We start from the raw sequence: 27234 nt of genomic DNA on the forward strand, positions 1-27234 counted from the left end.
AAGGAAAAAAATCTTTTAAAAAATTGAAATCAATGTTACAATATGGCTCATCATGACAAGAATCTATTTCAGTCAATCTGATTTTTGACTAGTCATATTGATTTGTTACATTAATTTATGTAATTTCAGTCTAATTCAAGTCTAGCATCTTGGCCAAATTTTAAAGGTATCTTGATCCTATATAGAATATATAACTCGACACAGCAGAGCTGCTTTTTAGGTGCAAGAGGTAAAGTTTAGCAACAGGCTAGTTAATTTTCTGCAGGATTAGCTGGTCTCATCAGAGGTCAGCGTACCAAATTGCAACATGTGGCTGTTTAATGATGTGGACTACCATTTACTAGGGCTCTCAAACTCAGGTCCACATTCATCTCACAATGTCTCCATTTAGCTCTAAACTGAGTTAATAAAATGGGGGTTGGGGAGAAAAACAATGTTTCACCCACCAACTCAGCCATCAGGCTGCCTGACAAGTGACTGCTCTGAACTATCACCTCTGAACACGTAACTGTTGATTCTGGAAAAAAAAAAGAGAAAATAATCTTGGTGAGGCAATGGTGACATGATTTCTCTATCACTCTATCCTTGTTTTAGATATATGCAAGCATAAACACTTAGTTTTGCTAAAAATCTCCAGAGATTCCAGTTATGCTAAGTTTGTTTGGTGTTTTTAATTAACACATGAACACTTTTTACAGCACATCCATTACTAAGTGCATGTTTTAACAAGAACATATGCTATCTGCTTTCCAAGTTCTCTTAAAAGCTGTATGTCCTCTTGCTTTCACTGCAGTCTATTCAGTGAAAGTTAGAATCTGTGCTGTAGCAGGAAGGCGCTCCTATTGGCTTGCCTCCTTCCACAAACAGGAGGAGCTGTACCAGAAAGAAAAACCACAACAGTCAATACTGGAGAGAGACAAAAAGCTCAATTCTAGCCTTAGTGGAACTGAAGTTATAGAACATTCATCTTCTGTGACAAAACTCTCAGGTTAATGGCTCTTGCCAAGGATTTTGTCAGAGTTTTAATTTGGAGACTCCCATATATCAGAGCTAACTTTAGTTATCATTAGAAAGCATTTTACATGACTGAACAGGACAAAGCTTAAACATACTAATATATAAAAATATATATGCTGAGTGTTTGAGGAACAATTTTCATCTCCTAATTCATTTTCACTTATGACTTACATCTGGGCAAGTAAACTCAGAGTGAGGCCTCATATGTCTAACCTCAACATATTTTCAAGTTGTCTTTCAAACAATGATTAAAGGCCAATTTTAGGTTACAGTCAATACTGGGTAGTAAAAGGCCAACAGTAGCATTTGACATTTTGTGAGGCAGTGCTCCTCAGTCAATTATTTAAAAGTATCGGTTATTAAATGCCACACATGTAGGTGACCTATATTTTTTCTCTGCCGTACTAGCCAGCCACCAACCATGCTATCAGCTCACTGTGATGTGCTAAAACATATTAACCTTCCTTTGGCCACGTACACCGCTACCCTTTCTCAGCAGTGACCTTAGTGCCTAACACCATATACCTTCGACTTAGCTAGCCCAGGCTTTTCTACATCCCTGTGCATTCACCACACTAAAATTCAGCTACTGCTGCCATAAAAATAGATTTGCTGTAGGCAAAAGTGACTGTACCTCACAAGCAACACAGCCACCAATTCAGTCTCAAGTTTTAATCATGGTAATCAGGATTTGATAATGACGGCTGAGCAAAAACCCTGATGAGAACAAAACCCTACCTTTTCAAACTTGAGTACTTACTTTGAAACCTGCTACATTTTCAACACAATCCCCAGATGCTAAGAAAACTTTCTCTAGTGTTTTACTTCACACAGAACATCCTATTGTTAGTTTGGCGTTGGCAAATAAAGAAGCCTTGAAACTACCTCACGCAACATGAACTATTACCAGATTTTGCATTACTCAGAGCAAGGAAAACAAATTTTCCTTGAAATGTGAAGAATAGGCTGCCAATGATCTTTTCTGCAGATTTATTTTTGTATGTATGAGCATTTACATCACCTGTCCAGCAGTGCTTTATTACTTTAAAAAGCATTTACTTGCCAATGGGTTTCCCCAAGTCCCCTGTAGCTCTGTTTGGGACATGCCCAGCAGCTGTATATATTTTGGAAAGCCAAGTGTGATTCAGCAGGGGCAAGAGGTTCACATTCAGTGAACTCTGCAAGATCATTTATTTCAGGATAAATTATTACTGGCCAAACAGCAAGCCGATTGCTTAAACTAACTTCAATTTCTAACACTATGTGTGTGTTGTTAGGCTATTGCACTTCACAGCTGTCCAGGTAATTACTTCTGTTCACCCTGCTACACTCTGTTCACTGGATACCCTGCCATTGAAGTATTTGCTCAGACTTCAAGCCCATAAGCTACTCAGACAAGCAGCACGTGAACACCCTTAATTAAGGTTATCTTTACTTACAACTACAAAGTACATACTGGGAGTGAAGTGACTCACACATCTAACAAACAGCACATACCTCGCAATTACTCAGATATTCCTTTGAAGGCTGTTTTAGTGAGGGAGACCATGACAACAAAGCTAAGCTTAAAGAAATATTAAACTTCTACCTGGCTGCCCACTAGAGATGCTAAAAACCTCCTCAGTTTAGCATCTTACTTTTTTGACAGGAAGACCTCTGTCAAGACATCCAAGACAGGGCTCTGACAAATGAACTCTGGGAAATCTAACATCGGTAAAGACGTCCCCCAGATACTCACCCATACCTCTTTTAGAGGTTTCTCTGCCCACCACAAAAATGGAAAAAACTAAGTCTCCAGCTATGCTTCAGATCTTCAGTTCAAACCCACTTTATCAGCACAGCAAGTCAATTTTCCTGTCCAGGAATACAGAAGTGAAGGCACAGAATCATACCTCATTCTTTCAGACTTGCTCTTAGGTTTTTTCCCTCTAGCAGACACAGATAATTCATCCAGACCTCATTTGGCAGAGCAGTTAATTTCAGTGCAGACTGTGAATCTGTGCTAAACTCCTATACTTTAGGTTAGTCACAGATAGCCTCGTGGTACTGTGATGGTTCTGTTCCAGTTAATGATCCCTGATGACTACTTCAGAGATGCCAGCAAGAGGGGTAAAAAAAACCAAACCCATAGCATTTCAGGAAGATAAAGAATCTAGAACAATGGCTGCACCTATTTATTTGAGTTAAACCCTGTGAAGAACTTCAGTTATGATAATATTTGAAAGTAAAATACAACCATACCACCTCCTCTAGACATGGGAATACTACCTAATTTCAAGCTTATGATCTCTGATCCAGAAGAACAGAAAAACAATTCACAAGGAGGTTTAGAACTAGCACAGAAAGCTGTACATCAGAACAGAAATACCCAGGAAAAATTGGGTGCCAGTTCTTCACTAATTCTATGTTTGGCTTTTTGTGCAATTTTGTCTTTTTGTGCAATTTTGTCTTTTGTATTTAAAAATACTAACAAAAAAAAAACACAGTGACCAAATCCTGACTACATTGATCAAATGGAAGACTCATTTTCATCAGTAAACAGTTTGATTCTTTAAAGAAACAAAACGTTCTTGTTCTTTACCTGCCTGAGAAAATTTGAACCTAAAACCTGTATTAGTGCCTGAAAATACAAAGATTTATCATTCAGTGAGTGAAAGAAGGTGGGAAGTTTTACATGCAAAAAAAGTTGAATTAGCCTCACAGAGCCGTACGTTTTCACTTCAGTGATGTTCGAAAAAGAAACGTGCATTTACCACAGTGATAAGCCACTAGTAATTTTGTCTACTTGTGCAGCAAATAAATGAAATTTAAATAGCACTTTAACATACGGAATTTATCCTTCAAGTGAAGAGGTGGACTTGGGAAAAAAGAATTAAAAAAAAAAAAAGAGGTGAGTGGGTATTCTCTTTTCAAATGAAATATAGATCCATTGTGTCTACTAAGTCTAAGTGTGCAATATGTACAAGTTAAACAATGATTTCTGTTACAGTATATCCCATATGCATAACAGGAAACATCCCTGTATGTCACACAGCAAAATTATTCAGGTGACTGCAAACACCAGGGGCTAGTCTCTCACCTGGTGTAAACGGCACATGTCTTTGATGTTAAAGGACCCGTGCAAATTTACACCAGCTGTGCATGTGACCCTAGCTGTGCAAACCACATATGCGTATAGTTTTATGGACTGAGCTTGATTAATGTTTTGTAAAACCCTGCATGCATCAGACTTCTTTAAATTGCTCTAGGAGCTGTTTTGCTAAAAGTCAAGGGTGCAAATCTTTTGCCATCACTATACTCAATTTTACCAACTGTAAACACAATACAGATAAAAATGTGTTCCATGAAGTTTTAGTAACAATACACAATATTATATTCCTCAGCAGATAGCAATTTAAACAGTTTACACCAATTATAATTTGAGTGAAAATTATCTATGTACTATACAGCTCCTAATAGTGATCATACTTATCTTAGCAGAAATACAGAACAGCTCCGTCAAAATGTCTGAATATAGGAGTATTGTAAAAAAACACTAATATTTAAGCAAAAAGTGGTTCACAATTTTGTATTAACTGGTTGCTATAGCTGTTTTTAAAGAGAGATGATCATCAGTGCTTTACAGTTAGGAACAGCTGAAAGCTTTGTTTCAGGTAGGAGGACAGCTTTCCAGAGCAGCTAAACAATCTGTCATTTTAAACTTCCAATACATAGCTTTGACTACATTTTCCGTAACTTTAAAAAAAAAAAAGAAAAAAAAGAAGACTTAAATTTACATTCTTCAGAAACACTACCCTTGTAAGAAGACCCAGTCCATTGTGTCACATTCCTGACTCTATCCACTAATAAGCCAAATTACATTTTTTGTGATAACTGCCTACCTTTTATAGCACAGGAAAAATTACCTGTTTCTGCAGTTTCCCAAAATATTGTCTGATATTTTCAGTTCATTTGTCAAATCACTGTGTTTGTTAAGACTCCAGATCTGTACTTCATACAAGAAAGCACTGCCAGATTCAGTGGAATCCTGTGAAAGTGCACTGTTACACTTGCATATTTTGTAGCACAGAACAACCTATTTAAATATGTTCCTCACAATTATTTCCACTGTATTTTCTTCAGAATAAAGCACACACTCACAACTGTGTCACACCTGGCATTCTATAAAAACCTGGCTCAACACCTGACAAACAATTGAAGAATTTTACCTGCTCCTTCCCTCTAATTTTTTTTCTCTCCCTTTTTGTTAGAGAGGTGCTAGAGAAGTTTGGTTTGCCCACCACACTATCAGATTTGGTGTAATTTTACTGAAACTACTCTTTTACTCTACCAGCAGAGGGATCTTAAGAAGGATGAATGAAAACTTAATGGGAGTGAAAGTATCAATCCAAGTTAATCCCAATTACTGTACCCAAGTAAAAAAGTAATAAAAAACACATTTTAAACTTATACAGAGCAATGCCTTGTAAGCAGCTGAACACACTTAATTGCCATTAACTCCATGAGCAGACTGCACCTCTCAGAATCTGGCTGAAGTATTTTCAGTGCAGATCATCTCACCTCATTATGTATTTCTTCTACTTGCTTTACAACTTCAGTTTCCAGTGATTTCAAAGATAAAGCCATTGAATCAGAATCAGTCTGTAAATTCTGGAGTGCCAGTTCACATTGTCCAAGTATGTATTCCAGTGTTCCTCTTGAACACTGTAAAGATACAATAAAAAATTTATATATAGCCACTTCACTGAACTATTTGCTTCTGAAATAATCAAAGTGAAGGAGCAGAAGGGATGTATTTCTCTAACTTTATTTCATGATCTTTTAAACAAAAGCGTAGTGCCTCCTGGATTGTCTATATAGTTACTGATATAAATTATGCAAAAGTCTAATCCATCAGACATCTAGCCAACCAGTACAGCATAGATTGAAAGGAGAAAGAAAAGAATTCATTTTAAATTTACTTTAAAAATATGGCATACAAAAACATGACCACACTTTCCATTGCTTCCTGGCCACTTTTCACAGTATTTCAGAATGAGCTGTATTTGCCCGGTTCTGTGGGCTGCCAGTAACACTAAAATGGAGTCCCATATCCAGTCTGAGAGCTGTTTGCTTACAATGTATGTAGAATATGAACAAAATAAATTTGCACTTCCGCTCCTTTTATTTTGTTTTCATTTAATTTCCCTCAAAATGAGTAGGAAATCTTTAAAAATCCTTTTGAAACAAAAGAAAGAAGACATCTACATCTTTTAATTATTTTCAATTAATTATCTGTACCTTCAGTTAAATTTCCAGGAATAATCTTGAATAAGGACCCCCTGGTCTCATATTCTTTGTAAAAAAATTTCCATACTCCACAACTTGAAGTCACAACAGTTTAAAAAAAAAAGCATAATCACTTAATAGAGAAGCTTTTCATACTGTGAAAATAAGTGTGCATTTTCCTGCAAAAGTAACACAGAGACAGGAGCAGTACATCAGAGCACTCTTAAAATGAGAGATGAAAAATACAGAATTATTTGTTTTTAAATGTACAGTGTACTTTAACTTTATATTAAATTCCAGTTCAATCAAGCAGAGTGTATGTTTGTCTGGGAAATAAAAGCACTTTTTTTATATATTACAATGTATATGTCCATGTTTGGTGCTATTGCTTCATTTCCATTCCACCACAAATTAGAAGAGTAATGGGGAGAAAAAGAAGTATATGGATACATGTATCTCTCTTGCTTCAATAGTGGCATATTTTGCCTTGCTGAAAGAAGAAAGTGGTAACTGTAATTTTTTAAAATACCTTTTACAATACAGTCTATTTTTTTTTATCCTTTCCATTAGAATACTACATAAACAAAACTACCAATAACACCATGGAAAGAAATAGGGAGGAGAGGTCTAGTTAAAAAAAAAAAAAAAAGGTGTCTTAGCAGTTGGGAATATCAGGCTGAAGCCTTTTTATCTCAGAATGACTCTGAGACAAGGGACTCTGTATCACTTTTCTGCTTCTTCAATCCTCAGATGCACAGAAGGATCCAATTTTAAAGCATACTCATGACTGCTCTTAGTTGTTCTGACCTCCTAAAGGCCATTTTTGCCAGTAGACACTGATGACGTGTTTTGAGTATTTCTATCTCATCATGAATATTGCCTTTCAACTAGGACTGAGATATGAACACAGCAAAAAAGTTTTAAAACATTTCAGGTAAAAATACAGTTGTTTCTGCATTTCATCAGTAATCCATGAGGTGTGGTGTAGCACATTCTTAATTCATATCTTATATGCCTGACTGTGAGTTTAGTCAAACTACCAATATAGAAACAAGTGTACCTCATCCAAAAATAAACAAATAGCAGTTGTTCAGGAAAACAGTCTGAGTCATAAGCATAACTGTGAACTACAGTTCTGGATAAGACAACATGATGCTACATATACGGTACCAGAATATTAGTTTTACAAATGACCAAACAGCAAACTGTTTTTGATACTTACATCTGCCACTCTGTGAGTTGAGCTGAATCGAGGTGAAAAACCCGCCAGAACACAGTGCTGATGTGTCATATTGAGATCATCTAAGGACAGATTAGAAAACCTTAAGTACAGGGAAAAAATTGTACTTAATAAAACTTATTCTGGTTGAATATGAGTTAAAGACACTACATTAAACATTTAAAGAAAAGCATAGAGAATTCAGTCAGATAGTACTATCTTCACAGGGCTCTAATGTTTAGCAGAGCACGATAACTATTCACTGTCCTACTGTTACAAAGATCTCTCTTCATATTGGTTTTCTCCCAGTTTATACAGTTTAGAAGTGGCATTTTCCCACCTCTTACGGGAAAAGTTCAACCAAACAAATTAATTCTTTCAAAGCTGAAGATCACTATAAACAGCAGACTACTCAGAAATTACAATCTCTTGTCTCAAAAATGACTAAATAATACTGACATTTCTTGAAAAAAGAAACAAAGAAAGACAAAGAAAAAAGTCAAAGACATATTATTTCATATTTTTATTTGAAACTTATCTGAAGTTCTCCCTTCGGCTCAGAAACAAGAAACTGGGAACCCAGAAAGCACAATCTGCTCAAAGACCTGTCTCCAAAGCATTTCATTTGTGACTTTCTTGTAGCCTGCCAGAGGGCTGTCATGGACTTGAGTTCACAAACTGGGAAACAACCCCACAAACCTCTGTAGATGGAATCTACTTGGTTGCCATCAGAGTTTCGTCAAAATTATCATAAGTGAAGAATGCTTGAATTCTGACAAATTAGTACTTTTTAGAGGAATCTTATTCCTCTGGAAAAGTTCAGACTAAATCTAGTAACAACACCCACTGTTACATTGAAAACCATTCATTAAGTGCTTTCAATTTAAACTGTTTTGGTGTTAAAATTATGCTGCCCTCTCAACCTTAACAAGATATTCAGGAAAATCTATTAAAAATTTCTGTAAAATCACTCCTGGGTTATAGTTTTGTAAGTTAGTAGAAAGAGACTAAAAAACCATACAAAACTAGGTGGCCTGAAGTGTCGCCAAGCAAAAAAAGCCATAGACAAAATTAGAAGAGAACAGGAATAGAGCCCTACAATATGGTAGTTAACTTGGAGTCTGTATTTTCAACAATATCTATTCTTTCAGGGAATTTAGCTTCAGTCATCTTAATACACCATGATGAGAAATTATCAAGCTTCATCCTTCCATCACATAAATACAATTTCTCTTTAAGAGATCAATATTTGCACACCTGAAACCTGATATCCTAAATTCCTACTAATTTTTGAAAATGCTCTTTTGACCATAATGACAGATTAACAGACTGAAAAGAACACTGTGTGTGAGGTTTAATGGTATTCTCTTTATTACTGAAAAAAGATATGCTCTAAACTCTTACTTTACCTTGCAATAAGTCTGAAACTTTAAAACTGAGAAAAATCTAATGAATAAGAATTCAGAAAAATGACTGAATTTATCCTAGTTGTAATAACAGTATCTTCTTTTTATGAATTTTATAAGCAACTATTAACGAGGTTCATACCCAAGACAGCAGATAGCATCACAAACTTGAACACAAAAAAATAAAAATCAGAAAAACAATTTCTATAAGGAATAGGCAGACAAGTGTTATGAAACAGAACTGAATTCCCACTGAGAAAGTTTAGATGGGAGGTTTATTTTCTATTTGCATGAGGTTTGCAGACAGGTGAAGTTGAAGAGCTTGAAAAAAATGCTCCAAAACAAAAAGAACATAGGAAAATGCGATTTCCTACATAAACATATGGGGGTTAAATCGCATAGACCCAAGTCTTGCAAGGGCCACAGAACAATATTATCTCTGGACATTCCAATATTTAAATATCACCATCACTTTCAAGAAGAATTGCGACAGAAAACAAACCTAAACACTTCCACCACCCCATTCAGTGTCCATTCATTGTGGTGTGTTTTATGTAGCAAATACAGCATTAAAAGTATTACATTTTGATTTGCACCTTTATTCAAACCCTTGGCAAATCTTTCATTGTAGAGCTCCCCCTTGAAATTGCTTCCAAGTCTCTCTAATCCTCTATGACTCTTAGAAAGAAGCCTCTAATTTTAATTTAAGAATTTATAATTTATCTAAAACTGTAATTGTACAAAAATAGTTGAAGCTCCACGGATTGCATGTCTCAAAGGATATTTGAAAAATGCATTCTAGGTCTTAAAAGATTACAGTAAAGATTTGCTTTTCTTTTTCTTCTAAAAATATATTAATTGAAAAGAAAAAGCACTCTGTTAAATTGGCCATTGTCCATTTGGCAGCAAAGGTTTTATTCAGATACAGAACACTACATCCAGATTACTGTTTTGGTTTTAGAGCCAAATCAAAACTGTTACCTTCCTTGGACACCCATGTCAAAACTACCATAGCACTCTCGTGGTTTTAGGTAAAATACAATATATATGGAGTTAACATCAGTTTTACATGACTAAACACCGATTGGTGAGGTTTGGAAAACCAAAACACAGCCTCTCCAGTATTATGCGTTCCATACTAATGCATATAAAAGTAGGAATATACATATCAGTCCTGCCTTAGAAACCTGCATGCAGGCAAGTTATTTGTCAGACAGTTCTGAATTTGTGGTGAGGAAAAAGATGCCAACATGGCATCTTTTCTGCCGTGAAACAGTGGGCCCTTATCTTGCCACAAATTCAGGACAACTATGGCAGGGACATCTCATTTCAATACCTATTACAAAAACAAAACCCCACAAAACTTATGTGAACTGTATAATGCATATGAGAAGTGACCTTTTATATTAAATCACCATTAACAGCAACTTAGCAATGTATTTAGTAGTTTCAAGAACTGTCACACAATCCCTTCTCCTTCTTAAAACAGTCTTGCCTTCCATATGGATGCTTACGGGATGCATATGCCAATTAACTAACTGCTAGGTAAGAAAGAAGTTTTGAGACTTGGACTATGGTTTTCTGCTTACATGACTGTTCCTCTCCCAAAGCTTTCCCACGTCTATGAAAAATGCTGTCACTTGCACAGACTATTTTTCTGAAGTCTGATCAGGCTTTTTGCTTGTTTATAAATTTGAAAACACTACAAATTATCCAAATTTAAAATAGTAATTCTACAAAACAATCAAGAAAAACTAATGTAGTCTAACATATGCTAGAGTGCTATCCTGACCAAAGAGAATTTTCTCAATCAAAGCCTAATCACACACATTACACCTATTCATATTTACCTGTATTAACAGGATACCATTGTGCCACCAGTCACTGTGCAAATGTGGATGATTACTTGCTCTTCAGGCAATATAATGCCTAAATCAGTTTCCCCAAACTATTGACAATATTGTAAAGGGCTTGTTTGCATTCAAAGGAGCACAACTTGGTTGGTAACAGGCACTTGGTGTTTGAATACTGGAAAAAAACAACTTCATTTTTCTGGCTGAGGTGGAGCACCTAAGAAACAAGGAGACTATTTCCTGCATACAAGTATATGGCAAAATCCGTATTTCTTTTATGGATTGCTTTATTCTTTTATTTCTACTCCTTTCTGCCTGCCACTTCCCAATGAATCATCTGCCACCTTACAGCCAGATCCCATTATAGGGCTACTATAGCTGAGGCAAGATTTATTAAAAGAAATTAATCACATGTATGATTGTGTACAGGTGGCCAAAGCCCCCTTGGAAAACAAAGTTATCAACTTGAAGTCTGTTTAAATAATTTGGAAGTCAGATTTTGACTTCACAGATGAAGTACTAAGAAGTCATAAGAATGTTTAGCAGATGATCTGATGAGTTGCAAATGCACACAATTATTTGACACAGAATCTCCAGCTACAGAAACTTCAGATAACACACCTTGTGTAAAACAGTTACAAAATGGAGTTTTTATTTAATACAGATCCCTATTCCTCACACCTGCAGGAAAAAGAAAAATAAAAACCCAAACGACACAAAACCATCCAAGGTACTTGGTGCTTTTAATACATTTATCCATGCAAGGCCTCTGTAAAGTTGGTAACTGACACAGAAAATCCTAAGGGTAAAGAGAGGTTAAGGGACTTGCCAAAGTTTGCATGGGTATTCTGTGAGAGAAGCAGGCTTACAGCGCCTAAAACTAATGCTATTGTTTTAACACCTGACCACCCTTCTATTATCAGATGCAGACTATTATTCTCTATGCGAACCCTCTTATTAGACAAGCTTCTCAGTGATTTCCTGCTATTTACAGACAGCAGATAGATTTTGGAATTTGGATGCTGCATATTCTATTTTAAATTGTGGGAGCAAGTTCATGCCGTAGATCTTTCTGTCCCTCACCTGTACAGACTTCTGCCATCCTGTTCTTTTCTCAGATACATCCCTCTCAGCACAGAATCTCAGCACAATCCTCTCCACCGCTTGAAACTACTGCCAGTTCCTCTCTTTTCTCTCTGATCCTGTTCTTCTCAGTCCCTGTCCCTGCTCTATCCACACCTCACTGTATGCTTTCTTCTAGACAGCTGAATTACCTCGACAGCAACAGCAGAAACACTGAAAGCCCTGTGCTTATATAGCCTTTGTCAAAAGAACAGACTAATGGATACGTGTATATATATACACTTAACTAACGTATGTATGCTTAACTAATTCTACTATTTAACTAATTATCAGAGCACCAGTGAGGTGAGGAGCCAAAGCACTCAAGAGAGAAACAATGACTGTATACCCATGTCACTGCAGACTATTAAGACATAATAAATACAAGGTAGAAAGAAAGGAAATTAATTCTTAGCCAATCCTTACTGAAAGTAGTAGGGACTAAAAGCCCAAAACTTATTACTTCTAGGTAAAGGACTTCCCAGGAAAACAGGAACCACAATGGAAATTGCTCTCAGAATTAGCAACAGGGGTTTATATGGACTTTTCTATCTTCTTTCAAGTGTTCTTCCTGAACGTTTTAGACAGTTGTCTTTTTGTCATCTACTTCATAAAGCAGATAAAAGGTACAGTGGGGTTTAAAGCACTGGCAAAAGCTTCGATATTCTTAACACCACAAATATTTACAACAAAAGTGAAATAGATTTGCGCTATTAGTTTTTTAAACTACCATAAACAAATAAAGAATTTTCTTTTTAACGATATTACAGCGCAATTTTCAAAAGCACTAAAATGCTTTTCCAACATTTCCAATTCTACTTGTATCCAACTGCACACAGTGCTTCAACAGAAGAAAACCTAACCAAACTAATTTTACTGTAGGTATGTCAACAAAAAGCACCAGGAAGGTATGTCTCCTTCCCAAGAAATTATGGGTCAATGGAATACTGCATTGATAACAGAAAGCTAGAGGGATGATCTGTCCCTAATTAAGAAATATTTTTAGTTTTTAAACAAGAAAAGTATGCACAAATAAAACACAGAATAAATTAAAAGGCTGAACTAAAAAAAAAACCAACCAAAACCTAAGATGTCTGGGATTTGCCAAACTTCATAATCAAAGTTTGGTAATGACAAATCAGTTTCTGGGATTTGAAGTTTTAATAATCAAGGAAGATAGCATTTGGATTAAATGTGGACTCAAGAAAAAAAAGAAAGGGTTAAAAAACTCCAACACATTCAAGATGCTAGAGAGCAAAGAGGGTTCAAGTTAGTCTGTAGAAATAAAAGCAGATTAAATATCTAGAAATAGTTTAATGAGACACTATATACATGTGGAAGTGTTTCCATTAAATACTTATCTTTAACCACAAGCCAACCTCTGCATGTGTGCACCCTACTTCTGATTGGTTATGAAAATAATTTTTTGATGCTTCTTGAACTATAATTTGCTGGGGGTGGGGAGGGGTATAAGATTCCAAGTTCATCTTCATGCTGTTTTAAAACCCTAACCTTCAAGCAAGAGCTTGATCTATGGGAAACAGCTGCAGAAAAGTAAATCTCCCTTTGAAAAAGTCCAGAATGTATTTTTGTTAAGTACGTTTTGAAGTCATGGTAGGAAAATTAGTGAAAATTGTAAATCTGCTTGCAAATCTGGTCATGTCTACCTCAAAGATTAGGGGAAAGATTCCAATTTAATAGTAAGACCATGACAACCCTAGTTAAGCATGCTCTAGGACAGAGCAGATGGGGCCCTTTGCTCACCTCCACGCGTTTTGGATTTATTGCATGCACCCAACACGTTTCATATTAGACACCCCTTGACTGTGTACTTGAGACAGCAGGGTTCAGTATGCACTTCCTCTGCAGACCAATATATTATTCTAAATTGAGCTAAAGTGTTTCCGTTTTATGAGTGATATAAAGTTCAGATTTGAGTTTTTAGGCAGCAGATTTGCAGTCATTCACCAGATCTTGTTTCTTCATATTAGGAAAAGTAAGCCTTTAAAAAAAAAAAAAATCTGTCTTACTGAAAGCAATTTTTGATTTTGTTTGGTTTTGTTTAAACAAAATACATTTATATTATTGTAATAGCTTACTTGAAGGATGGATTTAATCACCTAATGTTTAATACTAACATACATTTAAATTATGGCTTATGATTTCATCTGAAGAGGACTGCTGAGAATGCAGGTGTAAATTTATATTTTAAAACTGCACTTTACTAAAATTCTACCCAGAATAACAAAAAACATTTTATAGAGCCAATGAAGAGAGGAACAGAAACATTATTAAATGTCTACTAGCAATGCTAAAAACAAACCCCAATCTTTTTGTTACTTTGATATACCCATTGATCAGGATTTACAAGTTACTGTAATTGCACATTACTATTTGGAATATTAAGTTACCACATTTTCTTATCTAAGATTTGTGTGTACAATATTAGGAAATAGCTGAAGTATTACAGGTACAGGAATTGATAGGACCTGACTTCTTAATTATAAGCAACACACTGAATTTGACATTTCAGTATTTTACAACATTCATATAAAGCAGTAAGCACTATACCATTTCAACAGTTGGAAGAACAGACCTACACAGTTGCTAAGTTTTTTGCTGGAGTTGGGTGAGCCAACGGTAGTCAGAAATAGTACACAGTCCTACCAATCAGTCCCTGTATATCAACAGCTACTACTAGCTGCAGTACTCTTATCTTAACATTATATTTTCTAGACGCCTTGCATACTGCTGCCACTGCTTTTAAAATAATGCCAGCAAGAAGACTCTGCTTACTGAAATGAGTTTCTAGAAAGTATGATGTATAAAGGCACAAGATACATGAATCTAAAATTGGCTTCTTTATTGTCAAGTTACTTTTTATAATAAGTTTTCATGTTTTATCTTTTAGATGGCATCCTCAAGATGCCTCCTTGTAAAAGTCAGTTTAAAAAAATCTGAACAGCAAAAAATACACTAAAACTGTATACATCCACTTACTTCCATCCAATACTTTAACTTCAAGTGAAAATGATAAAGGTAGTTCTGCTGTACATAGAAACCTAATAAAAGGGCCAGTTTGAGAATACTCTCTCTGACTGTATAAAATAATCATTTTTTTTAAAGTAATTGAGAAAAAAAATACAAAGGCTATGGAAATGCAGAAGAGATTATCAAACACCTGGCCTACAGAGCTCAAATCTGTAGCTCTCCACAAAGCATTAATAAGAAAGTGATTTACACATCATCTTCAAAAGAATGTTTAATATATCCTTTGTTTCCATCTAAACATGATCATGATGTTATGTGTAAAATAAACTAACTTTCTGACCCACCCTTCATATAGCATCCCTGATAATACTTTACTCTATATAAATTCTGTTGGGGAATAAAAAATGTCCTTATGGTCTGGTAACTCAGTCAACTACAATCTACAGTATTTTGCAATAAAAATACTGAAGTTAGACCCCTTCTTTTATTACTTGCCTTCTGAATCTGTTGCCCAGCAAAGCTGTGTATGCATAAACTTTCCAGTCAGGAAGGATTAGATAAGAAGTTTACTTGATGCCCAAACTGCTATTGCACAAAAATGGATTAATAATTCCCTTTCTATAAATGTTTAGCTGCCACTTAAACTTCACTTTCATATAAGAAATGTCTCAGTTTCCCTCCAGGCTGCTACTCTATATCCTCACAAATACAGAAAAGGGATGCACATCCACACCACTGTGCCAAAGGATCTCACATCTTAACACTTGAGCTGTTCATGTCTAAACATACTTAAGAGCAGATAGTCCAGTTCTTTTACACAAGATACTTCATTGATGACAGTACATGGGATTTGATGAGGTAACTAAGAACAAGGAATGGTATATGTTTTTTAAGATTGCCCACAAACGTATTGCTTGTAGTAAGTAAACTTTTCATATTTGTTGGAAGATAAAACGTGAAAGGTAAAAGTGAAAAGACTGTTCAGCCCAAAAAGTTGGCAGTGCGACAGGTCATTCTAGGGACGTTCCATGGTGTCTACCTTCCAAGTCACAAACACATAATCAGGGAACACTTCAAGTGCTCTCACTCTTCGAAGATGATGTCTGTCAAGCCAAGTTACTAAACAGGCAAGCATGGTGATGTCAGAAGCATTGTTCACGTTTTGAGTTGTGTGATTTATAACTGAATTTGTTTAAACAAAAATGATAAATAAGAGAAACACAAGCCAAAAGAGAAAGCAACAGATTTTGTGTCAACAAACCTTAGCCACAGTTCTTGCCTCATTTCTTTCAATGACAAAGCCTTAGTGCATGAGCTCAGCTGCTCAAGTAAATGAACTCAATTTACTTTTCTTTTTTTAATCCTGTACACTTGAGACATTGAGACTCACTCTTGGAGTACGACAGCTCTGTTCATTATGATCTTAGTATAATCCCACTACTAGAAAATAGTATGTTTGAATATACAAATGGAAAAGTGTAGCAGGAGAGAAGTGTCATGTCTAAAACTAGTGACCAATAAAACATCCACAGATTGGCATAATGGTTGAAATTTCAAGAACCATGGTACCAGAAAACTTTAAGACTGCTACAGTCACAGCTTACATAATACGTAGCCACTCTATAAGCCAAACTGAAGAACAGGAATTTTTTTTTGTTGAACATAACAGATGCAGATGCTCACAGTTACTCAGTAAAACTGCATTAAGAATAGAAAAAGGAATCAGCATCTACAAATACAAGGATGGGACAGATACAGCTCAACTTCTCACAAGATCTGGGGAAATTCTGCTTATGGACTGAAGCCTGATTGGACTAGCAATTCTGACTGCACAACAGAAAGAAAAGGCTCAAAAAGAATATTTCCTTTCTTAGCTGCGAAGTGAAAGAAACATTAGGAAAAAAAAGTTTCCCAAAATACACTGGAAGTGGGCAGGGTAGGAGGAATTTATTAGATATTCTAGCCAGATCTCATGTCTTTCTAAATAAGGAAAGTCCTAAGTGAAAGGAAGGTATGATAATCTATATTAAAATAAGTGTCATCTTCTCTGTTTTCAACAGAAAGTTCACCTTCTTAGCCCTTGAAAATTACCAAGCATCAAGTAGAAGTCTCCTTGGTGAAGTGGTATTGCTAATCCAGGTGTCTCTATGTCCCATGCCACCTTCAATCCTACGTGCCAAACAGCTGGGTCTCTTCCCTTCAGTTTTTGTTCATTACTTTCCTCCATGGCTGAATCTTTAAAGAGAGAGAGGGAAAAACACCAGAGAAAACAGACAAGGTGAGAACCATAAAATACAAAATCTGGTCTAACAATACAGACTTAAAGATATTCCACATTGGTACAATCTTAATAGGCTTAAACTTTCTATAATCTCCATTTGGTATAATCACCATCTCCAAATTCAAAAGTACGTAATAAGTAAATAAAAAAAACAGTTGAAGAATTTTTTGCAACCAACTTTACTAAGATGAAGACTTCACGTTAACTACAAAGTAAAGGCAAATCAAGGCAAAGTTTGTAATGGACTCAAGTTTTTCTGAAGTTCTCAAGTACATGTAATAAGAGTTTTAGTTAATCTTCACTCTTATTTTTTTGTTTTTTACATGAGTAAAACTATAAGCATAGAAGAAAAAAGAAAAAAATGCAGCAACACTAATATAAAAATACATAACTTCTGAAAGAATTTCAAGTCATAAACTGCCAAAGCATTTTATGAACAATTTCATTTGTTTACGTACTTGCAATTTCACCAAATCATAAACTGAGGCAAAGTAAGGTGAAATAATGGGCACAAAACACAGTCTAGACCAACAAAGTTGAGTGAATCTTGGAATCGTATCTGTCATTCTTTTCTCAAAATTATTAGTCAAACATGCTAGATGACACGTGCAAGAGCCAACAAAGCTTCAATACTTTTGTCACAACGTTTTTCTTATCATTAAGCAACATGAATGTGTTGAGCTTGGGGAAAAAAATAATCCACTGCACAGAAATAGTATTTAGAGCTTAATCCCTCAGAACTATTTTCATAAGCTTACTTCACTGCAGTATAAATTGAAAGATACAGTCAGCATTTATAACAAGGTATTTGGGAGCTATGGTATAACAGATTTATGGCTAAAGTAACAGAGCATTTTGACAGAGGGAGGATGAAGTTTTCATAAGCAATTGGCACAGTGAACAGTTAGAAATCATCAACTATGTAGCATGCCTAATTATTGCTTATAAGTTAGTAACTGTGTGTGTCCATTTCACTGTCCATTTCAAATGTGCTTTCATGTAATAATTTTCAAAAATCTTGTCTTCATTTACTTCTAGAATAAAAATACTAAAATAAAGATTTATAACTCTTATTATAATATGCACATATAAAAAGTGACCTTGAACTCTCACTTTCAAAATATTTGAGTCATTCGTCTCCCGTGGTTACTGCAATGTTTGTTTAGTTGGGAGTACCTTTAATAATTAAAAAATTGTCTTAATTTTCTATGCCAATTAAATATTGCCTAAATTCAGGAAGCAGAGAGCCAAAACGTTTTAAAAAGCCAATCTAAAGTTCTTAGTTAAAACTCCTACTGTAAATTCAGTCCCTATATTCCCCCCTCCACTGCTGCACTTCTCATCCAGCTGAAGCTTTGGCTCAGGACCAGCTCTAGGCCTTCCTATCAAGGAGCACATAAATGAGAAAACAAGAGCTAGCAAATACTCAGAAAAATCAATACTAAAGTCTTCAAGGGGCTTTCATATTTTCTGCCCTGTTCAGATAAATCGTAACTTAATTTAAGAAAAATGTTTTCTGAAAACTGCAAATAGGATGGCTTTCAAGGCATTTTTAATGCAATACATCATGGATATTATAAAAAGAGGTAACCTTTCTGGGTTAACTCTCTCTGTTATGCTGCTTTCCCATTCACTTTGGCAGCAGCACTGTTCACAATATGGCACCAATAAAATATAGAACTACAATCAGAGACAGCAATTTCAATCAAAGTTTCCTGGGGTCTCCTCATAAATCCAGCACCTTTGGAATGTGCTCGTTAAAATGACTTATTTTTTGCAGTTTGATAAATTTTTTATTGCTTAAGTACAGAGTTCAAATGTAGCTCACAGACTCCTTTTCTCTATATTCTCAATTATTGCACCTTATAATTATCAGCAGCAATTGAAACTGATTGCTCCTACCATGTTATTTTGGTAACAAATGGAAGCAAGCTGCTACTAGCTTTTAAATGCAAGCTATTTTGAAAGTAAGAGCAAGGAAAAAAAAAAGACACCTTAACATTTGTGGTATATCTCTAGGTAGCACTGACAAACTTTTACATAACAATAAGTTGTTATTAAATTCTGTATGTCACACCTCAAGCATGACTGAATGCTGTATATTCATTGATACAATTACAGTTCCCATTTAAGTGAAAACATTTGGATGCATCTAAACCATAGGTATTTGAGAGTAAATCACACGGATCTTGCACATACACAGCACCGTAAGAACATGTATTTATTTTGGAGTAGGCCATACAGAAATGGTCAAATGTAGCAGTATTTAATGGAAATATAAAACTATCTGCAAATTTGAATTCTGTTCATTAAAGATGTATAGAATTTGGTCTGCAAGAAACCTTTACGCTTGCATCCCAAACAAAATGGTGCAACCAGGTAACAAGCTTACCACAACATAACAACAATACCTCATCAAAGCTGTAATTAAGGTAGAACCATGAAAGAGAGAATGTAGCTGCAGAAAATTGGCCACAACATTATGCTTCTAACTAGACAGCTCAAATTTCAGAGATGTTCCAGCTCTAAGACCTGATCTTATCAGGTTTGGGTCCTGCTTAGGTTCAGAACAACATGAAACTTGTTTGCCTGGATCTAGTTTGGTTATTGTTCCACAACACAGAAAGCAAAAGTAGCCTTGAAACGTTTCTTTGCTATTCGGCACCAAAATGTTCAGGAAGAGTTTAAAAGTTTTTTGACACTCTGAAACCTGAAGAGGATTATTCAAGTCAAATTGTAATGCCAAACTACACCCTAAATGTAATCTTAAATCAAACATGATTTCTTAGGCAACAGAATCACTGCCAACACATTGCTAAAACCAAGCAGGACTGTAAACATCTACTTTGTCATTAAATCCAACTGACCATTGTTACACAGATACAGAAAAAAGAATTATTTTTTTACAGATTGATTGATTTTTGCAGAACTTAAAAGAACTTGGGCACGTGTTCAGCAATTAATGAAATATATACATTATTAGTCTACCATAGCAATTTATATATGTTATGTGCAAGAAGTGAAAAAAGCAGAGCATGTGTTGCTTTTCAGCAGCTGGTGGGAAAGAATGAGTATCTACCCAGAGTTATCTCTTCTACCTTATTACTAAAAAGCCATAGCATAAAAGGTTAATTAAACTGTACTAACATTTTAACTTTTGCTTGCAACTGACACTCACAAAAACAAAAATCAGAAGATTTGCCAACACTGTTCTTATCAATTCATATTTGGAATACTGTGTCCAAATATATAAAGAACAAAAGCACTAAAATAAGAGCAAAGAATATTTTGTCATGCCTTCATTCTTCAAGGAGCGACTTTATTTGATCAAATCAGTGAGAGCATGGTTAAAAAACAAAACAAAACAAAACAAAAAACCCACAACAGTTAATTCAAGTGATGAGTTCTTTTTAGAAAACAGGGATTCAAATCTATTATTATAAGATTAATTGGATCATTAAAAATTTGCGATTCTCTCAGAAAATAATTCCAACTGGCCAGAATCTACAAGTTAGAGATGTGATCATTTCACTTAAATATTCATTTCTTAAGAAGTAATATGTATTTTTCTACATACCATTTCTATTCTTTCAACAAGCAATATTTCTCCTACATTACTGACATTAGAAACCATTTAATATAATTGTTCTCATCCTGTACAAATGTCTACTCCATGACTTTTATCCATTAAGCAGTACATAAAGAGGATTATTACTCAACTACAAATTTAGATTGACTTCAATTCTGAACAACTTTCATAGTTTCAGGATTTTTTTTTTTAACTGAGTGAGGAAACAAACATCTGTAGTGAATCTCAATTATTTTTATTCATAATTACTGTAGAAATGAAATAGCAGTCATTAGGTTTAGTGCTAGGATATTGCTTCTAACATCGCAGTGTGAAAAAATACAAACAGGAATTTACAAAAGAAACAAGCATAACAGCTCCTTCAAAATCAGTCATTACTGCAACTAACTGTAAGTTTGTTAAACCTTTCAACATTACCTTGTCAGCAGAGCCAGTTGCTTAGTATTTCAAGAGATTTATACAGCAAGTAGGCCTTACAGCAAGATGACAAACAAGATACTGTAAAGAATCTAGAGAAAACTACTGATCTAACCTCAAACATAGTTTGTGGGAAATCCAGGTAAGAGAAAGATGGACACTTCCAGTGACTACATTATTTTCCATCTCCTTTAAGTTGGTAACTGAAAGAAGTCTCTACTTCAAAGAACATCTTTAGAACCAACTAGTGCTCTGCTAAGCAATAAAACTTCCTACAAAACTTACAAAGACCTGAGGGAAAACTGTTCATTAGGAAATTTTCATGGATAACATCCAATTTTTGAAAATGCCCTTATTCCACCAGTATTTGGATTGCAATTAACTTTTATAAATAGAGTAGGAAATAAAACCGGGTTATTAGCTTACTATATTAAAATTCTGAATAAGTTTTTACGTTAATGCTCTCATGTGATAGGATATTTGTAAGCTAATGTGTTATTAAAAATCCTAAATTGGTCAAAATTTGGAATTCCTGTTCCATGGTAAATACTGAAAAGTAAATTAATTCTGAATAGTGTCAGTGACAGTATAATTGAACACACATTCTGTAATGTATTCAGTTCTGCATATGCACCATGACTACCACTCATGCACTTTCATGCAGTATACACATTAAAATGAAATTTCTCAAATTTTTGTGAGGGTCTATTCTTATCACTTGATAACCTACTTTTAACCTAGCGTAATGTAATGCATTTTATTTTAATGTAAATAAAAGCAAATACTATTCAGATGAGCATTAAGCAAAACGTCTGTCTTGTTTTGTTGTTAGACATATACCTCATTTGAAGTTGCTTTGAAAGAGTTTGACACTGGAAACAAGAAAATAAACAGTGATACTAATTAGAATATCAGCTTGTTCCAGTATCTTTATGTTGGCTCTCAAATTTATTTTCTGGCATATTAAAAACTGCTTCTACTCCAATTAATAATGATCAAAGTTTAAAACATCAAGTTTTCATTATGGCATCAAACACTGAACAAGCGAACAAGAAACTGAAGATGTTTCAATTACAGTAGTATCTGTTTTAATACTATTTAATCAAATAAGTAGGCATCAAACAAATAATGATATAAAAATGCAAATTAAAGTAAAAAGAAAACCATATAACCTGAGTTGTACATCTCTAAACAGTCCGACAAACAGCTGCCATAACGCAGTAAGATTGCTTGACTCCTAGGGCTCCTGCTGTTCAAAACCTGAAAACCTGGGCATTCTGCATTTGTGGCAGGATAGATTGGTACTAGCCATGAAGCTGTGGAAGCCCTAGCTTCCCCATGCTAAGGGGCTGCCACAGATCCTCAGTGTTTGGAGTATCACAGAGACCAGTGGGAATCTGAGGAAGAGAGAGCTGACAAAAAAATGTGCAGGGCCTAGCAGAAAAGAGAATCAAGCTAGTTTTAACAAAAATCGGCATGCTTAATTATGTTTTAATTTCCCGCAGAATCAGTGTTTTCTCCCAGAAAATTACTAGTCCATCTAATCGACATCTTCTAAGGAAAAATTGTTCCATCAAAAAATTTCTGATGACCTCTACTTCTTATTATGTATTCTACAATGATTCTGTGATAGTCTTTATACACTACAGTGAGAATTCAATGCTAACTCAATACTAAATGAATTAATGGAGTACATATTAATAAAAGATACTGGCATAAAAAGCAAAGATATTTATGGAAAATGGGAAGAGGAGCCAAGATACAATTCTACAAAGATTTAACAACAATCTTCAAAAAGATGTGGAGCTTCTTCATGCTTCACAGTTATGGAGAGCTTGATAAGAGATATAGTAAATATCGACAGTCTCTGTGAACTGCAGAAACTACCAACACATTGAAGTGATATGGAACTGGAAACAATAATGTTATAAGCACTGATAAATCTATAACCACCAGCATTTGAAAGCTACAAACAGGAAATCAGAAGAGCAAAAAGACCATCTATTTATTTCTCTAAAATCAAGTAGACTCATTACTCCTTTTGGATGCGCTAGGTAGAAAACTTCAACACACACAAGTATTTACTGTCACTTTAATTACAATGCCGTATTCATAAACTATAAACAGGTTCCATTTCCTCCAATTTATGAATAAGTAGGCCAACTATAAACACGGCTTCACTTTAGGGATATACAATGACAACCACAACCTGAATACAGACAGATGTGAGTGAACTGTTTTCACATAAAGGTATACTACAGGACATTTCCTCATGATGCTCAGGAGCCTTAAATTCCCTCTAAAGTTCATGAAACCAACTTGAGCCATACTCAAGAGCTATCAAGTTGAATTCAAACTTGTTCAGATTTAGATCTGACTTCATAAATTATTTTCTTCCAAAAAAAGTGGCTTTTACACTACCTCCGGCTACACAGAGGTTTTAATATCGCCACCTCCTGCCAAGAGATTCCCTCCCCAATGCATAATCAAATTTCAATTTGATCAAAAACTTCTGGAATCATTGCAAAAATACAAAAATTTGAAGTAGCAATTTTTAATATTTTTTTTGTAAATGTGATAGAACGATCAATTTATTCACTGGAAAGCTCTTAGCTTTGTTGAGCTTTCATGTCTGTTTTTAAATCCTTCAGGAAAAAAATATAAACTTTTAAGTGTATTTATGAAAAAACCTTGTATGTGGCAAAAACATTAATTACATGTAGATATCAAAATAACTTTTGGTCTAAATATATCAAATATTTCTTTCTACCCTCGTCAATCAAATCTTGCATAGAATTTGCAGTGGTTTTAAAACAGCATAATTTTTACCTAACTTGCTGAACTTGAAGAAACAAAATCAAGCGACAAGTTATGAATAAAATTAGCAGCTTTCTGTTTTGTTAATTTATAGCTCTCTGAACTTAAAGGGACTTATTTTTTCCCCTCCACAAGCAAGTTTTATGTTAAAGCAAAAATTTTCAAGCATATTACAATAAATCCTCACACACACTATTAGTATTACAAGTTCATGCTTATGTTTCTTTAAATATTTTTTCAGTAACATTTTAAGTTATCTACAGTACCACTGAAAAAAAATATATTTACTGGACATAAAACATCAACATCTTTGGCAAATAGGACAGAAAAAAGTTCATTAACAAAGTGACACTTCTATTGGTCAGGGAATCTCTTCCGTTTGCTATGCCAGCTGATGTTTTATGTCCAGGAAAATGTAAATACGATGATTTCAGCTGAACCTTAAATAACAATGTGACCCATAGTTTCAAAACTAATAACAAAACTAACAACAGAGTGCACATGAAAGTATAAGCTATTATTTTTACATGATGGTCTTTAGCCAAAGCCTACCAAAGTCAACGTGAATTCTTCCCATGTTTTGAAGCAAACATCAAAGGATTTTTGGAAGGACCAAAAATCAGTTGTGAATTATCAAACATAAGGGAGCATTTGCAAATTCAAATCAAGTGTCTAAATTCTAATCTTATGTTTGCAAAACTGGAAGCCATTAAAAAAAATCCAAGCTTTACTCAAAAATTGTTAGGAAAAAAATAAACAAAAATCTTCATGTCTGTTTTTAAATAAAGACAAAGATGGGAAAGGTACTTTAAACTAAAAATGACATTATATAATGACTCTTCAACTACACATTTTTCCCCCAAACACTGCATTTAAATGGTTTTTAAATAACGAAGAGCCTGCAAAGCCTGTCAGACAAGTAGTCTTTTAATGGAAAACTTCTACCTTTCCCAACTACAGAAACGTTGGCAAGTCCTCTGCAAAACGTGCATTAGCACTACAGCATGCCTAGACAAAATGTATATACTTCCATGTAAATACAGTAATACTTTTATACAAAACCAACTTAAAATGATCTTCCCAAAGAAAGCAGAGTAGTAAAATCAGCGTAAAGCAGAAGCAAGTCTGTATGTGATAAATAACACAATAAAGACAGTGATCTCAACTACAATGAAACATTTTACAGGATAGAAAACATGCACATGTGTTAACCTGAAATAAGTATTTGACAGATTTTTATTTCTTGGCTCTTCGTCAGGAAGTTAATCATACCAATTTTTAAATCTACTCAGAGAACAACTGATAAGCCAGCTGCAGTAAACACAGATATATTTTGTGCAGGTTTTAGTAGAAATAAAGATAGGGCTTAAATACAAAAAGTAACATAATGTACTCAGAAGCACGTGACAAATCTAGGCTAGCATGCAGGTGTGCTTATGTACATACACACAAGGAAACATAAAAGAGCTTCAGGGATTTAAGGTATTTATATCACTAGTCAACTCATACCTCCCATCACTCACCTTCACAGCTGTAACTGTACACAGCAACCGTTGACCTTTCAACTAGATTCTCGTCATGGTGCCAGCTCACTGCCATGTTCCCCATTCCAAAATAAGGTTCTTGTTTCAAGTACAGCATTTGTAGTGGATCCATATAATTTAATAAAGTCAAGTTATAAGATGTTCTGTTCTTTAGACTTATGTAATCATCCTCTGGTACACAACAACTGCTTTGATCTTTTGAAACAGACCCTTTCACCGTAAGAGAAGTAGCAAAATTTTGTTCCCTATCTATTACAGTAGTATCTTTAATTTCTTTGGTCTCAAACAAATTTTGTCTTTGTAATGCCTTGACTGCTTCAATATGCAAGTAGTCATTAAGTCTGATTAATGCTTTACAAGCATCATGTATTTGAGGACTGCAATATTTTATATCGTAACCTTCAGTAGGCCAAGGAACTGTAAATAATCTTGTGTTCAAGTACTTGTAAGTGCATCCTGGGTTTCCAATTAATATACGAGACACTGGAGTAACAAAATCTTTTCCTTTGATCCTTACAAGATCTTGAAAGAAACAATCATGTTTTCGCAAGGTCAGAAAGCCTTCTTGTACCATTTGATGGAGCTCTTCAGGTACTGTATCAGATTTTCTGAAAATCAGCTTGGAATATTTGGTCTTCCACTAAAGGAGGGAAAAAAAAAACAAAACCAAGAAAAACAGCAAAAGAATTATTCTTTTTACAGGAACCAAAGTATTTCATATATTCAAGAATGGACAAGGCTAAGTTGACAAGTTATCAAGCATGAGTCTAGAATGTGGTGAAGAAATAGATGCCAGTATTTGTTACTTTATTTTCATATTCCAATATATCACACAAACTGTGGATATGTACCAGTGGCCTGTAACCAGAGAGTATCACCAGGGCAAATCTCTAAAAAAATAAATAAATCTGAGGCTTCTGGCAGAAATCAATAGAACGTATAAATGAATGAATGAATCTGTAGATAATGCTACCTTTAAGTATGTAAACAATGGAATATCGAGCAGTAACAAAGCGACTCCTCTTTTTGTGATGTTTGCAAAGACTGTTCTGTCTCATTGTGATGTACAGAATTCTAGAGGGCCAAATAATAAACTGAAATAGTTTTATATAACAACAATTTTTAGGGCAAAAATAACAAAATGAAAATGTAAATTTTCAAAAAAGGCCAACATCCTGCTGCACTGCACCTCTATCTTCAAAATAGTCCTTGACATACTGGTCCTTTCTATTTTCATGTTCCTCAGTGCATGCCAATTAGCTCTCCTGTTTTACATAAAAGTCCCCCTTTTAGATAAAAAGAAATTCCCAAACTTATTTTCCTCCCCATCTCCCCACCACACCAGGTCTGGTATCAGCTGGAGTTCAGAATCCAGTAGTTTGTGGAGGTGACAACTCCCAGCAAGATATGATGCTGCTAATCAGCAGTATCTTGCTTTGTATGCAAAATACTGCTTCCCACTCCACGAAGGCTTGGATAATTTTATTTTGTTAATCTGGTTTTCTAAGAAAGTGAGTATCATGTAATCACAGCTTTTATTGGTTGCCTGTAAATCTGCTTTAACTACTGCTGAGACTGTTTGGCAAGCTGGACAAAGGCTAGAGAATAAGTCCTTAAATAGACTAAGTTCCTGTGTATTTCATTAAAATTAACAGATAAATAAAAAGAGGAGATGCAACAGATGCAAACTAGTGCCCTCAGTAAGGGAAA

At 34.9% G+C, this 27234-nt stretch overlaps 1 protein-coding gene across 8 annotated transcripts in view; it reads right to left on the reverse strand.

Moving 5' to 3' along the window:
* FTO (FTO alpha-ketoglutarate dependent dioxygenase) overlaps positions 1-27234 on the reverse strand; it is a 267160-nt gene that overhangs the window by 183746 nt on the left and 56180 nt on the right. For 7 of the 8 annotated variants that reach the window (XM_072871902.1, XM_072871901.1, XM_072871903.1 and 4 more), the window contains 4 exons: positions 25504-26164; positions 16968-17111; positions 7508-7587; positions 5578-5721 (listed from right to left, as the gene is read on the reverse strand). In XM_072871902.1, coding sequence (XP_072728003.1) covers positions 5578-5721; positions 7508-7587; positions 16968-17111; positions 25504-26164 — 1029 coding nt within the window. The remainder of the gene's footprint in view (positions 1-5577; positions 5722-7507; positions 7588-16967; positions 17112-25503; positions 26165-27234) is intronic. The other variant, XM_072871905.1, reaches the window with a different exon arrangement.

This window comes from Ciconia boyciana, chromosome 9 (genome assembly GCF_034638445.1).
Source record: "Ciconia boyciana chromosome 9, ASM3463844v1, whole genome shotgun sequence".
Lineage (NCBI taxonomy): Eukaryota > Metazoa > Chordata > Aves > Ciconiiformes > Ciconiidae > Ciconia > Ciconia boyciana.